The sequence below is a fragment of the Ambystoma mexicanum genome, chromosome 4q (assembly GCF_040938575.1).
Source record: "Ambystoma mexicanum isolate Mex_15411 chromosome 4q, UKY_AmexF1_1, whole genome shotgun sequence".
In the NCBI taxonomy this organism is placed as follows: domain Eukaryota; kingdom Metazoa; phylum Chordata; class Amphibia; order Caudata; family Ambystomatidae; genus Ambystoma; species Ambystoma mexicanum.
Genome location: NC_090928.1, coordinates 1,303,299,238 through 1,303,317,453, shown reverse-complemented (window position 1 = coordinate 1,303,317,453; position 18,216 = coordinate 1,303,299,238). Strand labels below are relative to the sequence as shown.

Genomic DNA, 18,216 nt, shown 5'->3' with positions numbered 1-18,216 from the left:
CCTAGTTGTTTGGCCAGATACTGTTGTATTTCTGTGATCTAATTTAGCACGTGGTAGTGCACACCACCTCTGTTCTCCTTTCTGTTTAAGGATGAAGAACACGGGTAAAGCTGCGGGTGACTTGGAGTGTCGAATGAAGCCTTTCTGTTAATTGGCGTCAAGGTACTCGTGGAGATACTTCTCTTCTGGTTCAGTGAGTGCACATATCCTCCCACATGGAATCTTAGCCCCCCTCATTTGGGTAAATGGGGCAGTCGTGGCTGGTGCAAGGTGCCTCTTTTTTGCTAGAAACTACCACGTCTTGCCTGTATTTGGCTGATACCTGGGTCGTCGGGTTGGGGGTACCTGTGGCACAATAAGTTGTCAAGCATGCCACTGGTGAGGGTTCTGCTAGGTCCGGGTCATCTGGAACTGGTAGATGACACCAATGGGGGAAAGGACGACTCTTGGGAGATCGGAAGATGCATTATGGAAGGGTTATGGAGCCCGAGCCAAGGCGTACCCAGCACAATACCGAAGTGTGGCGATGACCTTGGTATGCTGTTGAGCTACTACAGACGTAAATCAGCAGCATTTGTTCTCTTATTGCACTGAAGACAAAGCAGTGCCATCTATGGCCTGCACAGGTTCTTCCACTTTCTTAGCAATTGTATGATATGATATGATATTTTATTTCTAATCGCGCTCATACACAAGTGTTTCAGAGCGCGACAAGGCAACGGAGGGGCACCGGGGAGAACACAAAAACGATCTTACTCGGACCAGTGACATTGAGAACGTGCAAGTGTATGGGAAAGGGAAAGGGGAAAAGTGCTGAGCAGAGGAGAACAGATAAATAATAATAACTAAATACAAATAAACAGATAATGGAAGCAGTAAACGGTGGTAGTGCAGCCAGCAAGTGGCAAGTGCTGTGTTACCAGCAGCAGAACTGGGTAAGTCTGATAAGTGCAGAAAAAGAAGAAAATGGGGGATGAGAGGGGGGCCTGTATGGATACAGATACAGTCCTCAAGTGCAAGTGGTGGCCAGGACACAGTGCAGGAGGGTGACAGGGTGAGCAGGTACCTGGGCCCAGGGGAACAGAGGGTGGCCAGGTGCACAGTGCCAAGAGAGCAGATCAGCAGGGGAGAGGGGGAGCGAAGGCAGATGAAAGAGGAAGGTCTTGAGGTGATTTCTAAACCGGAGGTGGTTCTCCTCATGATTGTAGGGATACCCTGAGACCGTGCGTGCGTGAGGTGTGTGCATATATAGTTGCCAGTGGCACCAAAATCGAGAAGGGCTGTTGTCTTTACTGGAGACCCACTGTTCCATTGCTTAGTAACGGGCACGTACACATGAGGCATGGCGATTGACAGTGGATGCGTCAGGACATCCTTCATAGGAAACATTGAAATGGGCACTGTGGTGCTCTCAGGACCGGGCAATTACTTTTCCTGATGTCTGACGAGGTCTGACTGGACATTTGCGTATGAAGTGTCCTGTCCAACCCAGCCTGTCTTCGCTGCCACTCTCTGTCTGACATTGGACTCCAAACCCCCTCCCCTTGATGCCCAAAATTGCAACCATTTACCAGTATTTGGCTATTAGCGCGGTAAAAGGCTACTTATATTTTAGAGTCATAACATGTCTTTGCGCACCACATTAGCAGCGCAGAGAAAGGACCAACGACTTCACCCTGCCTGTTAAGGCATCACCGTGCCAACATCCTCACCATCTGGACAAGCCTGAACTAAGTCATCCTCCAGAATGTGGGCCATCCATGCCTCGCCATCAGACCCAGGTGGAAAAGAAAGGTGCAGGGCCGCTGCACTGCTGCCACTGCGAGCCCAGCAAGTTTGATTGTGTGCTGGGGTTGTACGGTGATGGGTGCTAGGACCTCCTCATCAAATCCAAAACGATAATTGCTAAACACGCTTTCTAACCTAGTATATTGTATTTTGATGGTAATATCTGGATTCTGATTAACTTCAGATTAAAGTCATGGTAACATTCATTGCAATATATGGAATAAATAAAAACAACCATTACTCATTGGGGCCCCATTAACACTATCTGTACAAAGTCAACACAAAATCAGACTCCTATAGTCATTCCAACTTGAGGTTAGTGCAGATTACAACCAAAAAGACTTTGCTTTCATGTTCAACACACATGGACACATGACAGAGTGCCCATCTTGAGGAAGGTCTGTCATCAACACTCCCCGAGCTATCTGCCCAAGAGTAGGGTATGCCTTTCGCCATTTTCCCCTCAACCTTTTGACGTTCCACCTAAGAGGAACATGAAACCCAGACCGGTTACTTGGTATGTGAGAAAGCAATCAGCAGGGGAAAACCTAGCGAGTGCACAGTCATGACAAAGGTCAAGGGGCTTTCTGAGGCTGGATGAACATAGGACTGCTCCTCCATGAAGAAGCAACCAGGTTTGTGCAGTGGGAAACTGGCGTGAACTTGATCCAATGGCACCAGCAATGTCATGAAATGAAAGCATCCTTCTGAAGACGAGGTGTCTGTATTTTCAACCAGGCAATACACGCACGCTCTCTTGGCAAAGAAGCAAGTATGTGGCAATAATGTAATGGTAAAAGATAGCCAGGCAGATGGAATGATAACGAGGGGAGACTCCGAAGGACTTTGCCTCATAGCCATTGGTGTGACCTGAGATCTTACCTTCCGTCAATTCTTCAGGAGATTGATGTGTTTGCAGAGTCATCTGGGGTTTAAGTTAAGATTTGGCAATGCCATCAGGGCCTGCATCGTTCTTAAAGCGGCAAGACACTGTTGCTTTAAACCTCAATTCAGTCCTTTCCTCTTCAATAATGCATTTAAACTTTTGCATGACCGAGCCGCAATACATTTGCCAAAAGGTAATCGCTGATAACATAGGCTGGTTAGAAGCTGTATGTCTGTTGGAGACATGTATGGCTTTACCATTCATAGAATGAAATGTGGAGCATGTATAAGCTAGTTGAGGCCTTGCCTCATAAATATGATGGAAGAACATGCATCTGGAGACCTAATGAATAAAGGACCCACTTAAAATGTTACGACTTCCAGGTTGTTTTTGACATTGATTTTGAACTTTGCTGCTGAATGTTGCCACTTTGATCTTAGATGCTGTAGGTTTTTAATCTTTAAATCCCGGTGGGACTATATTAACTTAACTTTGACTTTCTGCCGCTGTATGACTCTTTGATGTCTCCCTCTGTGTGACTCTGTCACTTTGAATGTTGCCACTGTGAGATTGTCACTGCCTTGTGGGCTCTGTCTCTCTGAATTCAGCTGCTTTCAGGGTTGGCACACGTTTAATTGCACTATGTTGGGACACTGCCACTCAGAACTTGGCCACTGTGAGATGTTTCCACCTTGAGTTCACCACCTCTGAACCTCAGCCCTTTGCCACCCGGCAAGGATGTCCCAAATTAAAAAGCATTTGAACACAATCCTCCTTATAAGAATTTGAACCCTGCCGCACCACCATAACCACTGCACAGAAGGCACAGACTAACTAACTCTACTAAAAACTTTCCAATTTCCTGCATACTCTCCATCAAACACCAAACAAAACACACACATAGCTCCACCGCAATAGAAACCTACAACCACCACAAAATGCACACACTCCGCTAGACCCAACTAAACACAACACACTGCAGAAAACGAAACCAATTACACACATCATCCCAAATGCACAACAAACACCCCCTAACCTGTACCAACTAAAACCAAAACCTGCACAAAGTGATTGGTTGTTCTGACTAGAAGCTACCAACAGCACATTAAAGCTCTCTAGCGCTTTCCCCTCTCTATCCCTCTAAGCCCTCCAAGCCCTTCTTCCTTTTCAGATCCTCCAGAGCCCCTGGAGACCATGAGAATGGCAGTGGTGTGCAGTATAAGTCACAATAACATTAATACTTTTTCACTCTGTAGCACAACTATAATAAAAACATAATATTCCAGCTACTGGTCACATCTGCTCCGTTACGGCTGCATTATTTGTTTAACCATTGGAGCATTACTTCTCTGCCACTCATTGAGATACTTGTCCCCAATAGATGGCACTTCAAAGACATATCAGATAATACAAGAAAGCAATTAACTAGCACACATCACTCGTTCTGAGAACCAGTCTGCCTGCTAAATGTTATTCCAGTGGTCTTGAACATGTATTCATTATTAATGTGAATCTCCTTTTTAATTCTATAGGTGACTGATGCCCAGAAAACTGCAACAGCGCTTCTGTTCATTTCTCTAATATAGCACGAATATCGATAGTGTGTATTCGATCTACACATCTTCGGATGATGCAAGTCTAAGAACTGGTTGGATTTTCGGCGTAACAAGGAACTGGATTTAGAGAAGCCTTCTGAATACCTGAAGGTTTTCAGCCACTGTAACCTCCAGCTTCTTACAACATAGATCGGAAACATATATAGAATGATCACAGGAACTCAGTATTGTTATTTTCTGCACGAAAAGCATATTATACCGTCTCTTAATTCATGATAGAACACATGGCATTTTAACCATAGTGTGAATATAAAGGTCATCAGGGATTCATGTACTGAACATGCTAAAACCTTCAGTGGAAACAAGCCATGTTTGTCTCCAGAGGAACCTCATACTATGCCTCAGATAACGAACACGCATGAAAAGCATCATAAGTGGATGAAAATGTACCATAAGAAGAGTAGTCTTATATGCCACGTGCAAGCACAAACCGCTGAGAAACTTCATCTCTGCACTGAATGTGGGAAAAGCTATACTCGAAAGGCATTGTTTAATTATCACTTGAGAACCCATACAGGTGAGAATCCATATCAGTGCTCAGAATGTGGGGACAGCTTCTGTGAGAAGGGAGGTCTTATTTACCACCAGAGAACACATACAGATGATAAACCACATTTGTGCACTGAATGTGGGAAAAGGTTCATTCAGAAGGGACAACTTGTCTGCCACCAAAGAACTCATACAGGCGAGAAACCTCATGTTTGCACTGAATGTGGGAAAAGCTTTAGTTCGAAGGGAGCTCTTATTAACCACCAGAGAACACATACAGGTGAGAAACCATACCTGTGCACTGAATGTGGAAAAAGTTTCATTCAGAAGGGAGCTCTTATTTACCACCATACAACACATACAGGTGAGAAACCTTATCTGTGCACTGAATGTGGAAAAAGGTTCTTTCAGAAGGGACTACTTGTTCGCCACCAGAGAACACATACAGGCGAGAAACCTCATCTCTGTGCTGAATGTGGGAAAAGGTTCATTCAGAAGGGACAACTTGTTCGCCACCAGAGAACACATACAGGTGAGAAACCTCATCTTTGCACTGAATGTGGCAAAAGCTTTAGTGTGAAGGGAGAACTTATTCATCACCTGAGAACACATACAGGTGAGAAACCTCATCTGTGCACTGAATGTGGGAAAAGTTTCATTCAGAAGGGACAACTTGTTCACCACCAGAGAACACATACAGGTGAGAAACCTCATCTGTGTACGGAATGTGGGAAAAGCTTCAGTGCAAAGAGAGATCTTATTCGCCATCAGAGCGTGCATACAGGTGAGAAACCTCATCTCTGCACGGAATGTGGCAAAGGCTTCGATGGAAAGGCATCTCTTATTGATCATCTGAGAATACACACAGGTGAGAAACCTTATCAGTGCACAGACTGTGGGAAAAAGTTCATTCAGAAGGGAAATCTTATTTACCACCAGATAACGCATACAGGCGAGAAGCCTCACCTGTGCACTGAATGTGGGAAAGGTTTCATTCAGAAGGCGCAGCTTGTTTACCACTGGAGAAAACATACAGGTGAAAAACCTCATGTGTGCGCTAAATGTGGGAAAGGTTTCAGTGCAAAGGGAGCTCTTACCCGTCACCTGAGAACACATACAGGTGAAAAACCTCATGTGTGCGCTAAATGTGGGAAAGGTTTCAGTGCAAAGGCAGCTCTTACCAGTCACCTGAGAACACACACAGGTGAGAAAACTCCTCTGCACTCACATTTATAAAAAACAAAAGGGTGATTTAAAAAGAAATATGATAAATGAGGCTGAGAGCTAAATTCCTGTGAATTGCATAGCTAGCCCGTTACACAAATTGCTGGTTATGATTGCCTGAAACAGTGTTGTTTGATATGCATCTCTTCTAGAATATTAGAACGGGGATAGGCTGCCTTCTGTGTTAATGTACCCATCCTATGAAACGCGGCCTGAGGGCCTTAGAGAAATTGAGGACCACTGGATATCTTGAAAATCCCTAAAGACATGACCTATTAATCCTGTCAGCAACCGCAGGGAACCCTTGTAGCAATTTAGTACCAAGAAGCCACTAAATGAATGGTCACTCGGTACCAGAGAGCATATAGTGAATGTTGGAAAAGCTTTATTGTCTTCCAAGACTAGAGCTGATCCTGACCACATGTCACCATTACACTCTTATAAAAAGAATAAAAGGCAGGCACCAGGGCTGAGATTCCTGGTTTCAAAGCTACCGGATATGGTATGCCTCACAGCTCATTTTCATGGCTACAGGTTCTGCTCTGATGTCACTGGCTCTCAGATCTTGTTCTGCAGCACAACACTGGTGCCGCAGGACAACACTGGTGCAGCAGCACAACACTGGTGCCGCAGCAAAACACTGGTGCCACAGCACAACACTGGTGCCGCAGCACAACACTGGTGTGGCCGAATGTTCAGAGTTGTTGGCAATTACTTAGAGGATATGGTCACACTGGCTAAAGTTGAACTCTGATAAAACAGTCTGGCGTGTACCCTTCTGTTCCCCACCTTCAGAATCCTGTGCCCACACTGTCTAGTTGAGTGTCAAAATGCTACGCAGGGTCTCCCTTAGCCCGCACTAAATGCTGTGGTTGGCAGCTGGTTCTTCTTCCTTAAGGTGTGGCGCAAAATCCTCCTTTTCTTATGCCCCCAACTGTGCCAGCAATAGCTGCAAATCACAGCTCTTCAATGCTGCACTACTGATTTATATTGGCTGTGTTTCGTACGTTTCTACACACCTTGTATATTACTGGCTCATCGCCATCAACACTGGCACTGGTTATCTTATTGTGTGGTCACCTGTGGTTTTATTTTTGCTTTGGTGATTTTTATTGCCTGGATCACCCCCTTTTGGCAGTTCAAACTTCAACTCGATTGTCCTCCCTGTATCCTTACATCCTTCTCATGCCTCCATATTGGGGTTTCCTGTTTCAGAAGTTTTATTTATATCTAGAGGTGCAGCTTATTATATCTGAAATGTCCTCTCTCTGAGACTGCACATTACCACAGACCATCTGGCCTCTGGGTCCTTGCTGGAGACCCATCCGTTCTTATTTGCCTTGCTTGCGTTTTGCTAATGTGTTCATGTCCATCTGCTGTTGGAACCAAGGGACCTGGGGTTGAAAAGGCACTCTTGTAAAACAAATGAATAAAATAAGGGAGCGTGTAACCCCCTCTTTACAGATATGCGGCTTACTGGCCCCGCTACTCCCTTAAAACAGGCAGATATTCCCCAGTCCCATCCCAATGCATAGCCTGCCCCTGCTTTCATCCAAGAGTTTGATAGATATGTTCAGGTCACTGGCACCATCGATGCCTTTCAAGAGGGAGGAGCTGTGGAATTTGGACAGCCTGATCGGAATAGGAGCTGTATGCTCGGTGCCTGTTTCTTTTAGTACTCTCGACGTCAGAAAATTGGAGTAAAATGCTACAACCTCTTCAAAATGTTGTCTAGTGCCATGCTTAGTAACATTGTTTGTGTTCACCGTGTCTGGTGAACCATACTCTGGGTATTTTATAAACCTGCAATATTCAGTTCTGCTGCATTTGTAAAACACTGCTTTCAATTTTCCAGAAAAGTGCAACATTGGCCCTTTTCCAGAAGATTCTTCAACTCTAGTCTCCTCCTCCCATCAGGATCCTGGAAACTGTTTAACGCTGTTGTCTACTGTTATTGGATCACTGGAGATTATCAGATGGTTCCCTGGACTAGGAACGACATAATGGGGAGCACATTCTAGAAGAAAGGGTGTGATGTCCACTGTTTAAACACTATTTTACAGGAGTGCTGTGGGTGTGATGAGTAAGCAAAAGATGTCAAAGGATTTCCAGTGTATAATTTATAAATGTCTTTAAGAAAATACTATTTTGTCCGTATAGTACAATCAGAGAATTAAATAGACATTTGTTCTGTGCTCTGGTGAGATATGATTCACACTATTTTGGAAATCAAATGATGTCCTTTCTGGATAAAATGATAAATAGTTGTTGGCTTATGACAATGTCCTAGGAATTCTATATTAATTCAAAGAAGGAATAGTGGTCCAAGTGTCATTTTGCCAAATTAAATATGATCAATTAAGATGACCAATTTCTAATTTAAAAATAATCTGACAGTTGATAAACGTCAATGAAATAAAATACTGATGGAAAGGATACTGACATTCATCCAAACGTCTCACTTTGCAATAACATTAAAAACATAATGGGCCTCATTACAAGTTTGCTGGTCCGGTAACTACGGTACTGGTAAGCTTGCCGGTACCGTAGTTACCAGACCGGCAAACTACGAGTTCCGCTTGTGGGTGCCTTCCCGCCTGCCAGGACTGGCCTGGCGGGCGGGCGTGCCGGCACCCGCGAGCAGAGCATGTTGGATGCACCGGCACCATTCAGAATGGTGCCGGTACATCCGATCTCCCCATTCCCATTTAGCTCTATGGGGCTCAAATGGGAATTGGAAGCATTTCATTCCGTCGCCCGCGAATAGGCAAATACTGGGTCTGGCAGGGCCATGATGACCCGGTAATTGCCCATTCGCAGGAGCCGTAAAAAATGTCCAGGTAGGCGGCAGCCTGCTGGTTTTACCAGCAAGGCTCCCGCCAACCTTGTAATGAGCCCCAATATCCTACTGGTGCTGTCATTTGTATGCTTGTATCCGTTTCTTTTGCCTGACTTTGCACACGACCAAACGTCTTCCTGGAACAGGAGGGCACCATGTGTTTCAATTAGTCGGGTCTGATCTTTGAGTTACACTCCTCGATTTAATTGGGAATGGATGTGATTGTGAACTTTAAGTGTTATTGTTGCATTTATTTATAGGCACTCTAGTTTATTTTATTTCTTGTAACAGAATGTGCGACGACCCTCCAGGTGTCAACACTTCTCCCCCAGGGGAGCCCTTTATTATGAGTCTGTGGAGGTGCGGCTGCTAACCAATAGACACCCTCGCGGGGGGTAGTAACATGCGGAAAGACCTCATGGGGAGGATCTTCCCTCCTGGGGACAAGGACGCGAGTCTGGGACTCAGCCTCTTTAACTACTGACCCCACCGGGTAATAACACCAAAACCCTCTGTGACAAGGGCTGCATGCAGGCCTCGCAACGGAAGGAAGGGAGCCAACCCCAAACATTCCCCAGTGTTCGCGCAAGTGTTTACAGACGCCCCACACCTATGATGGCAGTGAACAATGACGGGGGGCGTAACCGCAGCAGAGGGAAGCCAGAGCGCAGCAGCAGTTTGTACTACTTCGCAACACACATCCAGCAGCCTAACACCAGCCGGGCGAGAAACCGGTGTAGAAAAGTCTCCAGAAATCTACACACCATTCAGAAAAGGAGGCCTTATTAATTAGGCTCCCACCAGTTTACAAGAGATATTACAATTGAAGACCTCATGGAACAGGGACTCCAGCTCCTCCAGAAACTCTTCCACTTTCCTTTCCAGAGATGCGTCCAGAAAAGGGGGCAAAGCTACCAAGCCCTTTTTGAAGCCTCCCCGTACACTCCCCATGCCACTCCCTCTTGAGCCAGGAAAGTTATTGGACAGGGTGAGTGGCCTATCCTGGGCGGGGCTAGGGTATTTAAGGAGGTGGGTGTGAGTAGGTGTGGTTTAGTTGGGTGAGAACAGGAGACGGAGGAGGACGTCCAAGAGACCAGAGGAGGTGAGAGCGACTGGAGTGCAGTGGCTATTGTTAAGGAGGAGGTCTGTGGAGTGTTTGAGAGAAAAGATAGTGTGGGTATTAGAGGTAGAGTAGGAGTAGTGGCAGAGTGGGATAGTAGTAGGAGCGGAGGTAGCAGTAGTAGTTGTTGGGAGTAAAGGTAGTAGAAGGTGGGAGTAGCAAGCGAAGGACATTAGTGGAAGAGGGTAACAATGATCCACAATAATGGGGAAGAAAATTCAACACTCTCCCCCGAACCACAGAAGCCGAATGAATTCGACCCTCCCACCGTGGTTGGCACAGGCACCTGATAGATATAACACAGGTTACCACGTGGCAGCCAATGGGAGGAAGAGGAGTTAGGGAGAGGTTGTGGATAGGGTAGGGGGTTTTAGGAACACCGGATAGAGGCTAAGGGAACTTCTAGTTTGGATTGGATGGGGGGAAGTAACAGGGTAAAACCCTAGCCTCCCTACGATAAACTTAGTACTTTGTAATTACCATATACCTCGAATTCCTACTCATAACCATGCACCATGCACTCCCTACTTAGGCACACCCAGAATAAGCACACCTTGATACGTGTACTTTCTTTTCCTTAACACATGAACAACATATGTAGCAAGCAGTATGGACACATACAATTGGGAAGGTTCCCACAATGATGAACGATACACATGGCCCTTAGGGCAAGCAGAAGCAAAGAATATCAACACATAACATGATTGTGACATTAAACATAAACGTATGCTGCCTGCACATTCCTGTCCTGAAAATTACCCCAAAAACCAGTTACAGCACTGATTAGAGGTAAATAGCGGCCAATCCAATTTGAGCACCGGTGATTAATCAAATAAACAACAGGCTTGCATTGCTCTCCTGGTGCCTTTCAACTTTTAAAAGGCTGCGGGGAGTTTGTGTGCTTTACATAGACAGATATGAATAATCACCCTGCCCCGTCTCATATTGCCAGTTCAAGTGATCGAGAAGCGCTCAAGAGCATACACAGTTAGCCCAAAAGCCCCTTCCGCACTTATCTGAGGTCCGGGAGGCCCATGAGCATTCCCAGACGAAGTTTTGCTATGCCAAAATAGCCTGCAACGTTCTCTCCGCCCGCCACCACTGAAGCAAATCCTGCCACTTCAGAAACACTGGGAGTAATTACGCGGCTGCATCTCTCGGTCTTCCTTCACCGCCCGCTCCATGCTGTCAAAATAAGCCACACCTGCCGCGCATCGTTGGCCTGTAATAAGCTGTTCTCAATCACTAACAGCTGGCCAGAAGCACGGGCGGCTTCACAACTGCATATTTCCCAAGTGCTGCTGGGAATTGTAGCTTCTCCATGCATTTCGTGTCTCTACCCTTTTCAGTGTCTTTTGCACACTCCCCTCTTACACCAACCCTTTTTCCTGACAGAGGGGAGATAGTAGTAGAAGGGTAAGCAGGGCATCATATCTCTGGAGTTTCTTGAGGGTTGTACAGGGGCTAGTAGAGGGTGAGCAGGCCACCATATCCATCGAGGTTCTTGAGGGTTGAACAGGGGCTATTAGAGGGTGAGCAAGGCACCATATCCTCGGTTGTCGATAATAGTGAGAGAGGTGAACAGGGGACCATATCCCTGAGTAACTTGGAAGGTAGTAGAGAGATGTCGTGGTAGTAGCAGAGTGGAAGGAACAACAGAGTAGATCTTGGTATAGAGTAAAATAGGAGTTGGTATTAGAGGAACAGTAGAAGGCAGAGAAGTACAGTGAGAGGAAGGAGGGAGAAGAAGGCACAGAGGTAGAGGAGTAGTTGGAGATATAAGTGGTAGTAAGAACAGGACTGTTAAAGGAAGTAAGATCAAAGGGTGGATGGGAAAGGTGGAGTGTGCGATTGGAGGAACAGTGACGTGGTGGGAGGAGAACAGTTAGAAGGTTCATATAGTAAAGGGTCAGGAGTGAGAGGCTGTGAAAGGTGTGAGCGCGACGCTGGGTGAAAGAAGGCACCATTCTCTATTCCTGAGAGACTAACCAACGATAGGAGAGGGAACGTTTGATGTTCCCTAGGGAGACATAGCCAGCATCGTAGGGAAAACACCTATAGTAATAGTAAGAAGAACAGATGGGTGTTACTGATTGGTAGTGACTAACAGCCCTGTAGGGACGTCGGGGGCTGGGTGGTTGGACTCAGGCTTGAGAAGTTGTTAGAGGAAAGGGCCGGCCATAGCGCCAGTCATCCCCAGTTCCTTAGACCCCAAAGAATCAACAACAGAAGCAGCCATTCTGACCATTGTTTTCAATTAAACACTCTTGGACTTTTCATAAGAGTCAGTGTGTTTTTTTGTGGCGGCCCACCCTGTCACACGTCTCTACATATGCTACAGTCTGAAACCATGTGTTATTGTAAACTATCAGATAATCTTGCTGTAATGAATATAGGGACGAAGAAGATGCAGAGCAAAAGTGGGAAGAGTGCTGAACCAGCTGCTGTCAGTTGAACTAATGTTACGCTGGGGCAGTCCCCGCTATTTAAACCAAACAGCAAAGAAGGACTTTGTTCAGTTCTGAATCCGTAAGGAGAACCTGTTGAGTGAGCATGCCATTGAGAAGCCTGCAAGGTTGAAACTGGGATTCAGGAGACTGCAGCGAGACAGCTCTCCAGTGTAGCAGAGACAAATAGTGTGATGCCCGGAACAAGCAGTGGGACGCCTGGTACAAGTAGCGGCACGCTGCATCTTACGAATCGGCTGGGAGCAGTTGCACTTGAAGTGGAGAAACTTAGAAGTGGTGGTGTGACCTGTTGTGGGTGTACTGTGTGGTCCGAGAACTGTGCCCAGACCACCTACTCTGGTCTACTGCAGAGCTGTGTAGGTGAATGTATGTGGAGCACAGGAAACTGGTGGTGGCGTGACCTGTAACAGGTGGACCTTTCCGGAACTTGTGCCAAGACCGCCAGCGGTACCTGGCTGTGAAGACATGCGGGCCTACAAAGAGAAGTAGAAGTAGAAAGCAGAAGAACAAGCCCGCGCCCCCTTACGAAAGCAGTGTAGCATTTCCCGACCAAAAGTAACAGGAATAAGAGTAAGTCCGGTCGGGGGCCGGGAACCTTTGTGACTGTGAGTCGAGAAGCAGAAGAAGAAAAAGTATTTAAACATGTTGTGAGGCAATTCCCTGGCCAATTCCACAGGGGTGTGGTTCTGGAGAGTCAAGGAGGACTCATAGAGCCTTTTCCTCGGGCCAGTGGGAGCAAGTTAAAGAAAGTAGAGGGCGGAAGAAGCCCTTGAGGGAACAACAAGATTTGTTAAAGAAGTTGAAGATAACATGGCCTGGATGAGCTTTACAGAGAACTGGGGAGCACGCCAGAAGAAGGGAGCAATTCTCCGAGCCCCACCAGGAAATTGGGGAACTTTGTTTCTTTTGGTAGTGAACTTTAGAACCTCTCCTTTTTTTTGTGAACCTTGGAACATTTCCTGAAGTTGAGAACGCTGTACCTAAAGCAGCTCATACCCAGGAGAAGGGAGTCATACTCAGGGGTTTTAAAATAATGCTTTTTTATTTCTTTTTCTTAGTTTAGGATTTGTGTTTAAGTGGCAGGGCTAGAATAGGAGTTTGGACTAGGACTGTGAACTTTTCGATTTGGACTACACAGGCTTCTAGACTGTCAGTGTTTTAGTTTGTTTGAGGTAAGGAAACCACCTCTAGTTAGAGATAGGTAGGTTTGTTTAATATACATAAAAGTTTAAAGCAATCTCTATGCCTCTGTTTGGTCAGACTCATTCCTTTCCACCACAAATGGTGTTAAGAGTGGGATCTTGCCCAACTGAAATAAATTGAGGGAAACTGAAATTTACCAAACTGGACCACGAGAGCTTCCAGCCCCACAGTTGCCACTGCTGAATTCACAGTAGCAAATCCCGAGTCCACTGTATTTCAGGACATTGGGGCTCATTCTGATCCTGCCAGTCCGGAAACAACGGACCCGGTAAGCTTACCGGACCGGCATGTTACAGGTCTGAGCACGGGTGCCGACCCGCCGGGCGGTCACCTGCCCACAGAGTATCCACGAAAGCACCGCACTGTTATTAATGGTGCTGGTGCTTCCGTGGTCCCCACTACCATAGAGTCCTTTGGGACTCTATTGGAATGGGGACTTACAATTTCTCAGCGCCTGACTTTCCGGTCCGCCGGGGTTGTCATCCCCTGGTGTTACCGGGAAGTCAGGCACTGGTAAATCATTACGGTCCAGCGGCAACCCGCCGGTATCACTGGCACGGTTACCACCGGACCCGTAATGAGGCCTTTGTAGTGGATGTGAGGGAATGCCAAATAATATCCAATAATACCCAAAGGCTTGATCTTGTCCCTACAAAAAGGCACCTATGTCCAGCTAGTTTTACTCTAGAGACATGGTCTGGATGTGGAAGTGGGAATAATCGACCCAGAATATCAGGGAGATATACAAATTCAGCTACATAATAATTGAAAGCAAGTCTACCATGCAAAGGTTGGGGAGAAAATAGCACAGGGTATATTGGAGTCTCTTTCCCAAACCTATGGAGGTACAGGAGCATGAGATCACTGAGAGATGTGACAAGAGTTTTTGGGAAGCTGACAAACCTCGCACCATTGGGAAAAAAAGATGCATCCTTTGCTGCAGAAATGCTTGGACCGGTGGATGATGACACAGAGGAAATCCCAGACCTTGCATTTGCACAATGGAATGACACTATATTAGCTGAGGCTTTCCACCAAGACATTACTTAAAAAAGGTAAAGAAAAAGGAGGCCCCTTCTTCTTTAAAAAAAAACGCTCTGCTCTACCGAAGAGGTGCCACTGAAGTCTTGAGTACTGAATTAGTGGTTCCTCTGAGTCACTGCTGCATTGTCTTAGATATGAAACATACCCAGCTGACCTTCAGACACCTGGGCATGACGAAAGCCAAGAACCAGATAATAACAAGTTTCCACTGGCTGGGTGTACATGTGGATGTTAAGAACTGTGTTGCCACATGAACACTACGTCAGAAGACAGCCACTGCCAATGTGCCACCTGCTTCCGGTTTTGGCAATCACAGAGCCTCCCTTGAAGGTGCCGCCTGAGTCTAGATATTGTCGAATTTGTCAGGCCACAGGAGTGCTGGAATCCACTAAGCATGTCCTGACCCTTTGTCCCGAGTTAGGACCAATATATATGTGTGCCTTTGGGAAATTGGTCCACAATTACGAGGCAATAACTGAGAAACCCTTTTGGGATACTTGCCTTAACTCCGAATCTTTGGGATTTCAGCTTGCTCTTTTTAAAGTATGGTCCCATGTTAAGATCTTTCTCTCGGACTAATTATTGATGGAAGCTTGAGTGGCTTGTCTGGTGGGCTACTGGAAATTGTTAACATGGAGGGGGTCTCATATGCATACTTATAACTGGTAAAACTACCCTTTTACTTGATTCAATGCCCTAAACCAACGCTTTTTGTATCATATCAGGTGACTATGAGCAGGGCATGGGTAGCACGCTTTGATGCACGGCAGGCGACATAACCCTCGAAAGAATGAGTTGCTGCTTATTTTCTACCATTGCGGGTTGTATGCAAGAGGTATGGGATGTTTTTATGTTTCTCTGTTTTTATGTCTTATGTCTGGTCTACTATTGCTTGGGCTAGTATTTTGGTACAGATCCTACATCTTGGTGTTCTATTGACAGATTTCTATTGTCTTTACTGTTTCCTGTTGTTCTTGTTTAATTGTGTTATTGTTTTATTCTATTTTGATCATGCTTTGTATGTTTTAAGATATATGTGTTGTGCAAAATCCTAATTTTAGGATTGTATCACAATAAAGTAAATATAAATATAATGTGCCACCTGCCCGATTAAAGCCCCTTCCAATTATGGAGGTCCCTTTCTTGAGGATAGCAATGAATATTGTAGGTCATGTGGGACGACCCATCCCGATGAAACAAGTAGATCTTGGTAATCATTGATTAAGGAACCCATTACCCTGAATCATTTCCCATGAAGAGCAATACCTCTCAACAAATACTGAAATATTTGATCCCTTTCTTACTCCCAGTGGGGTTTCCCAAAAAATATTCTAACCGACCAGGGGAGTACATTTATGCCAAAACACATGCAGAAGTGAAAGAAATCCTCTGCATCTCCATATTACATACCTCTGTGTACCACCCACAGATGGATGGGCTGGTGGATTGATTTAATCGAACACTAAAGAAGATTCTTAAGAAGTTGGTTGTGACCGATGGCCACAACTTTGATATAATGGTGCTCTGGGCCGGGAAAGTTTGCGACTGTGAGTGGAGAAGCAGAAGAAGAAAAAGTAGTGAAACATGTTGTTGTAAGGCAATTCCACAGGGGTGTGGTTCTAGAGAGTCAAGGAGGACCCATTGGGACAAGTTAAATAAAGTAGAAAGCGGAAAGAAGCCCTTGGGGGAGAGGGGACTACAAGATTTGATAACGAAGTTGAAGATAAGATACCCAGAGAAGTGGGGAGCACACCAGGTGAGGGAAGTCATTCTCCTACCCCCACTTGGAAATAGTTGAACTTTGTTTATTTTGGTTGTGCACTTTTGAACCTCTCCTTTTTTGTGAACCTTTGAACATGTCCTGAAGTTGAGAACACTGCACCTTCAGAGACTCATACCCAGGAGAAGGGAGTCATTCTCCTGGGAGTTGGGAAGAACTCTTAGAGCAGGTTGTGTGTTTAAGTGGCAGGGATAGAATAGGAGTTTGGACTAGGAATGTGAACGTTTTGATTTGGACTACATGGATTTCCTGACTGCTGGAATTTTAGTTTGTTTGAGGTGGGGAGCCACCTATAGTTAGGGATAAGTCATTTTTTAAAAAATAATTAAAAGTGAATAGCAATCACTATGCCCCCATTTGGTCTGACTCCTCATTCCATGCCTCCACACTTGTCCGCATTGCCCCACGCCACCCAAGGTACCCAGATGGAACTTTCCTTTGTTGTGTTTTGCCTCAGGCATACCATTTGTATTAAGTGGGGGATTTTCTCCTGGATTTCAATAATTTTTGTGTGTTGGCCTATTCATAGTTAACTAGTTTTCCGTGGCCTGAGGGGTTGCTATTGATCCTTTCCTGTAATTTTTGGGGCTAATAATTTTTCAGACATTTCCCTTCAAAATCCATTTTATGAAAACATTTTCCTTCGATTTGCATTTCCCCGAATTTTTCTATTTAGGTTACAAAATCCTGATGAGCCCCCAGACCTGGCGTAAATCTTTTTTTTATGTGTTGAAATGTCAGACGACCTATATTAGTGCCCACATTATTGCCATTAATACTCGCCATTACTAGGTGGCAAATTAAAAGTAAAACAGAAAATAAATCTAGAGGCCGGTGGCTGAGGCAGCGGTAAAGTGGTTTGGATCAGGCACCCGGGTGCTTAGGAAACACATAGGATGATGACATGACCACCCCCATCTACAGGCACACCTCAGCCTCCCTCCAAAAAATATGCATACTCTCGAGGAATGACAGAAAGAATAAATTATGAGGGATGGTAAAGTGGGGAAATATATTGACAAATAGAGGAACCTCATCAGAGCAGGGAACTCTGGTTTATACTGAACGACTCGGCCATTGTTCCCTGCTCTGTGATTGGATGCTGGCAGGCTGCTAATGGATATAATAAACTTAGCTCAGGCCTACCTGCAGCGGCACTGCCTATGATTACATTTTGATGTAGAGTATGAAATAACTGGTGTGCAAGGCGGGTATTCAATATGAGTCTTTGAGTCTAGTTGACACAGATTGTACACATGGCTACATGACTAGATATCAGCCCATTGCTTGAATCTGATGCAAGCACTTGTATCTATTAATTTAGAATGCCAATTTTTCCTGTCCGCACATTGATGGTTATTTTCAGCATGGGAGTCTATTTGGTACTCAATGAGGTGAATTACATGTTATAAAATACAGATTCCCTATGCCATCATAACATGAAGCATTGTTTTGATGGCCCTTCCAGTATCCTGAAGCTTGTTTCCTTGGTAGCCACTCATTTCTGACACCCCAAACATTGGCTGATTCATACTGACTTCCATGTCTTCCTCATGAAATATGCTTGCCCAGCTCATGACTGCACTCGCCTGATCATCTCTTGACCTCTGGGCTGCCTCCCTTACTGCCCATGCTGCCTACCTAACTGGCTTGACCGCCACCCGACAGGCTTCCCTCACAGCTGTAGTCTGTCCATTCAATGCTTTCCTCTCTGCCCTTGCCACCTCCTGCATCTCTACTCTGATGGCATCACAGGGGA

General features: G+C 45.5%; 1 protein-coding gene across 1 annotated transcript in view; it reads left to right on the top strand.

The window, feature by feature from the left end:
- LOC138468408 (zinc finger protein 84-like) overlaps positions 1–6,458 on the top strand; it is a 91,289-nt gene extending 84,831 nt beyond the window's left edge. The window contains exon 2 of the mRNA XM_069608961.1: positions 4,207–6,458. Coding sequence (XP_069465062.1) covers positions 4,627–6,015 — 1,389 coding nt within the window. The 5' untranslated portion in view covers positions 4,207–4,626 and the 3' untranslated portion in view covers positions 6,016–6,458. The remainder of the gene's footprint in view (positions 1–4,206) is intronic.
- The last annotated feature ends 11,758 nt before the right edge of the window (positions 6,459–18,216 follow it).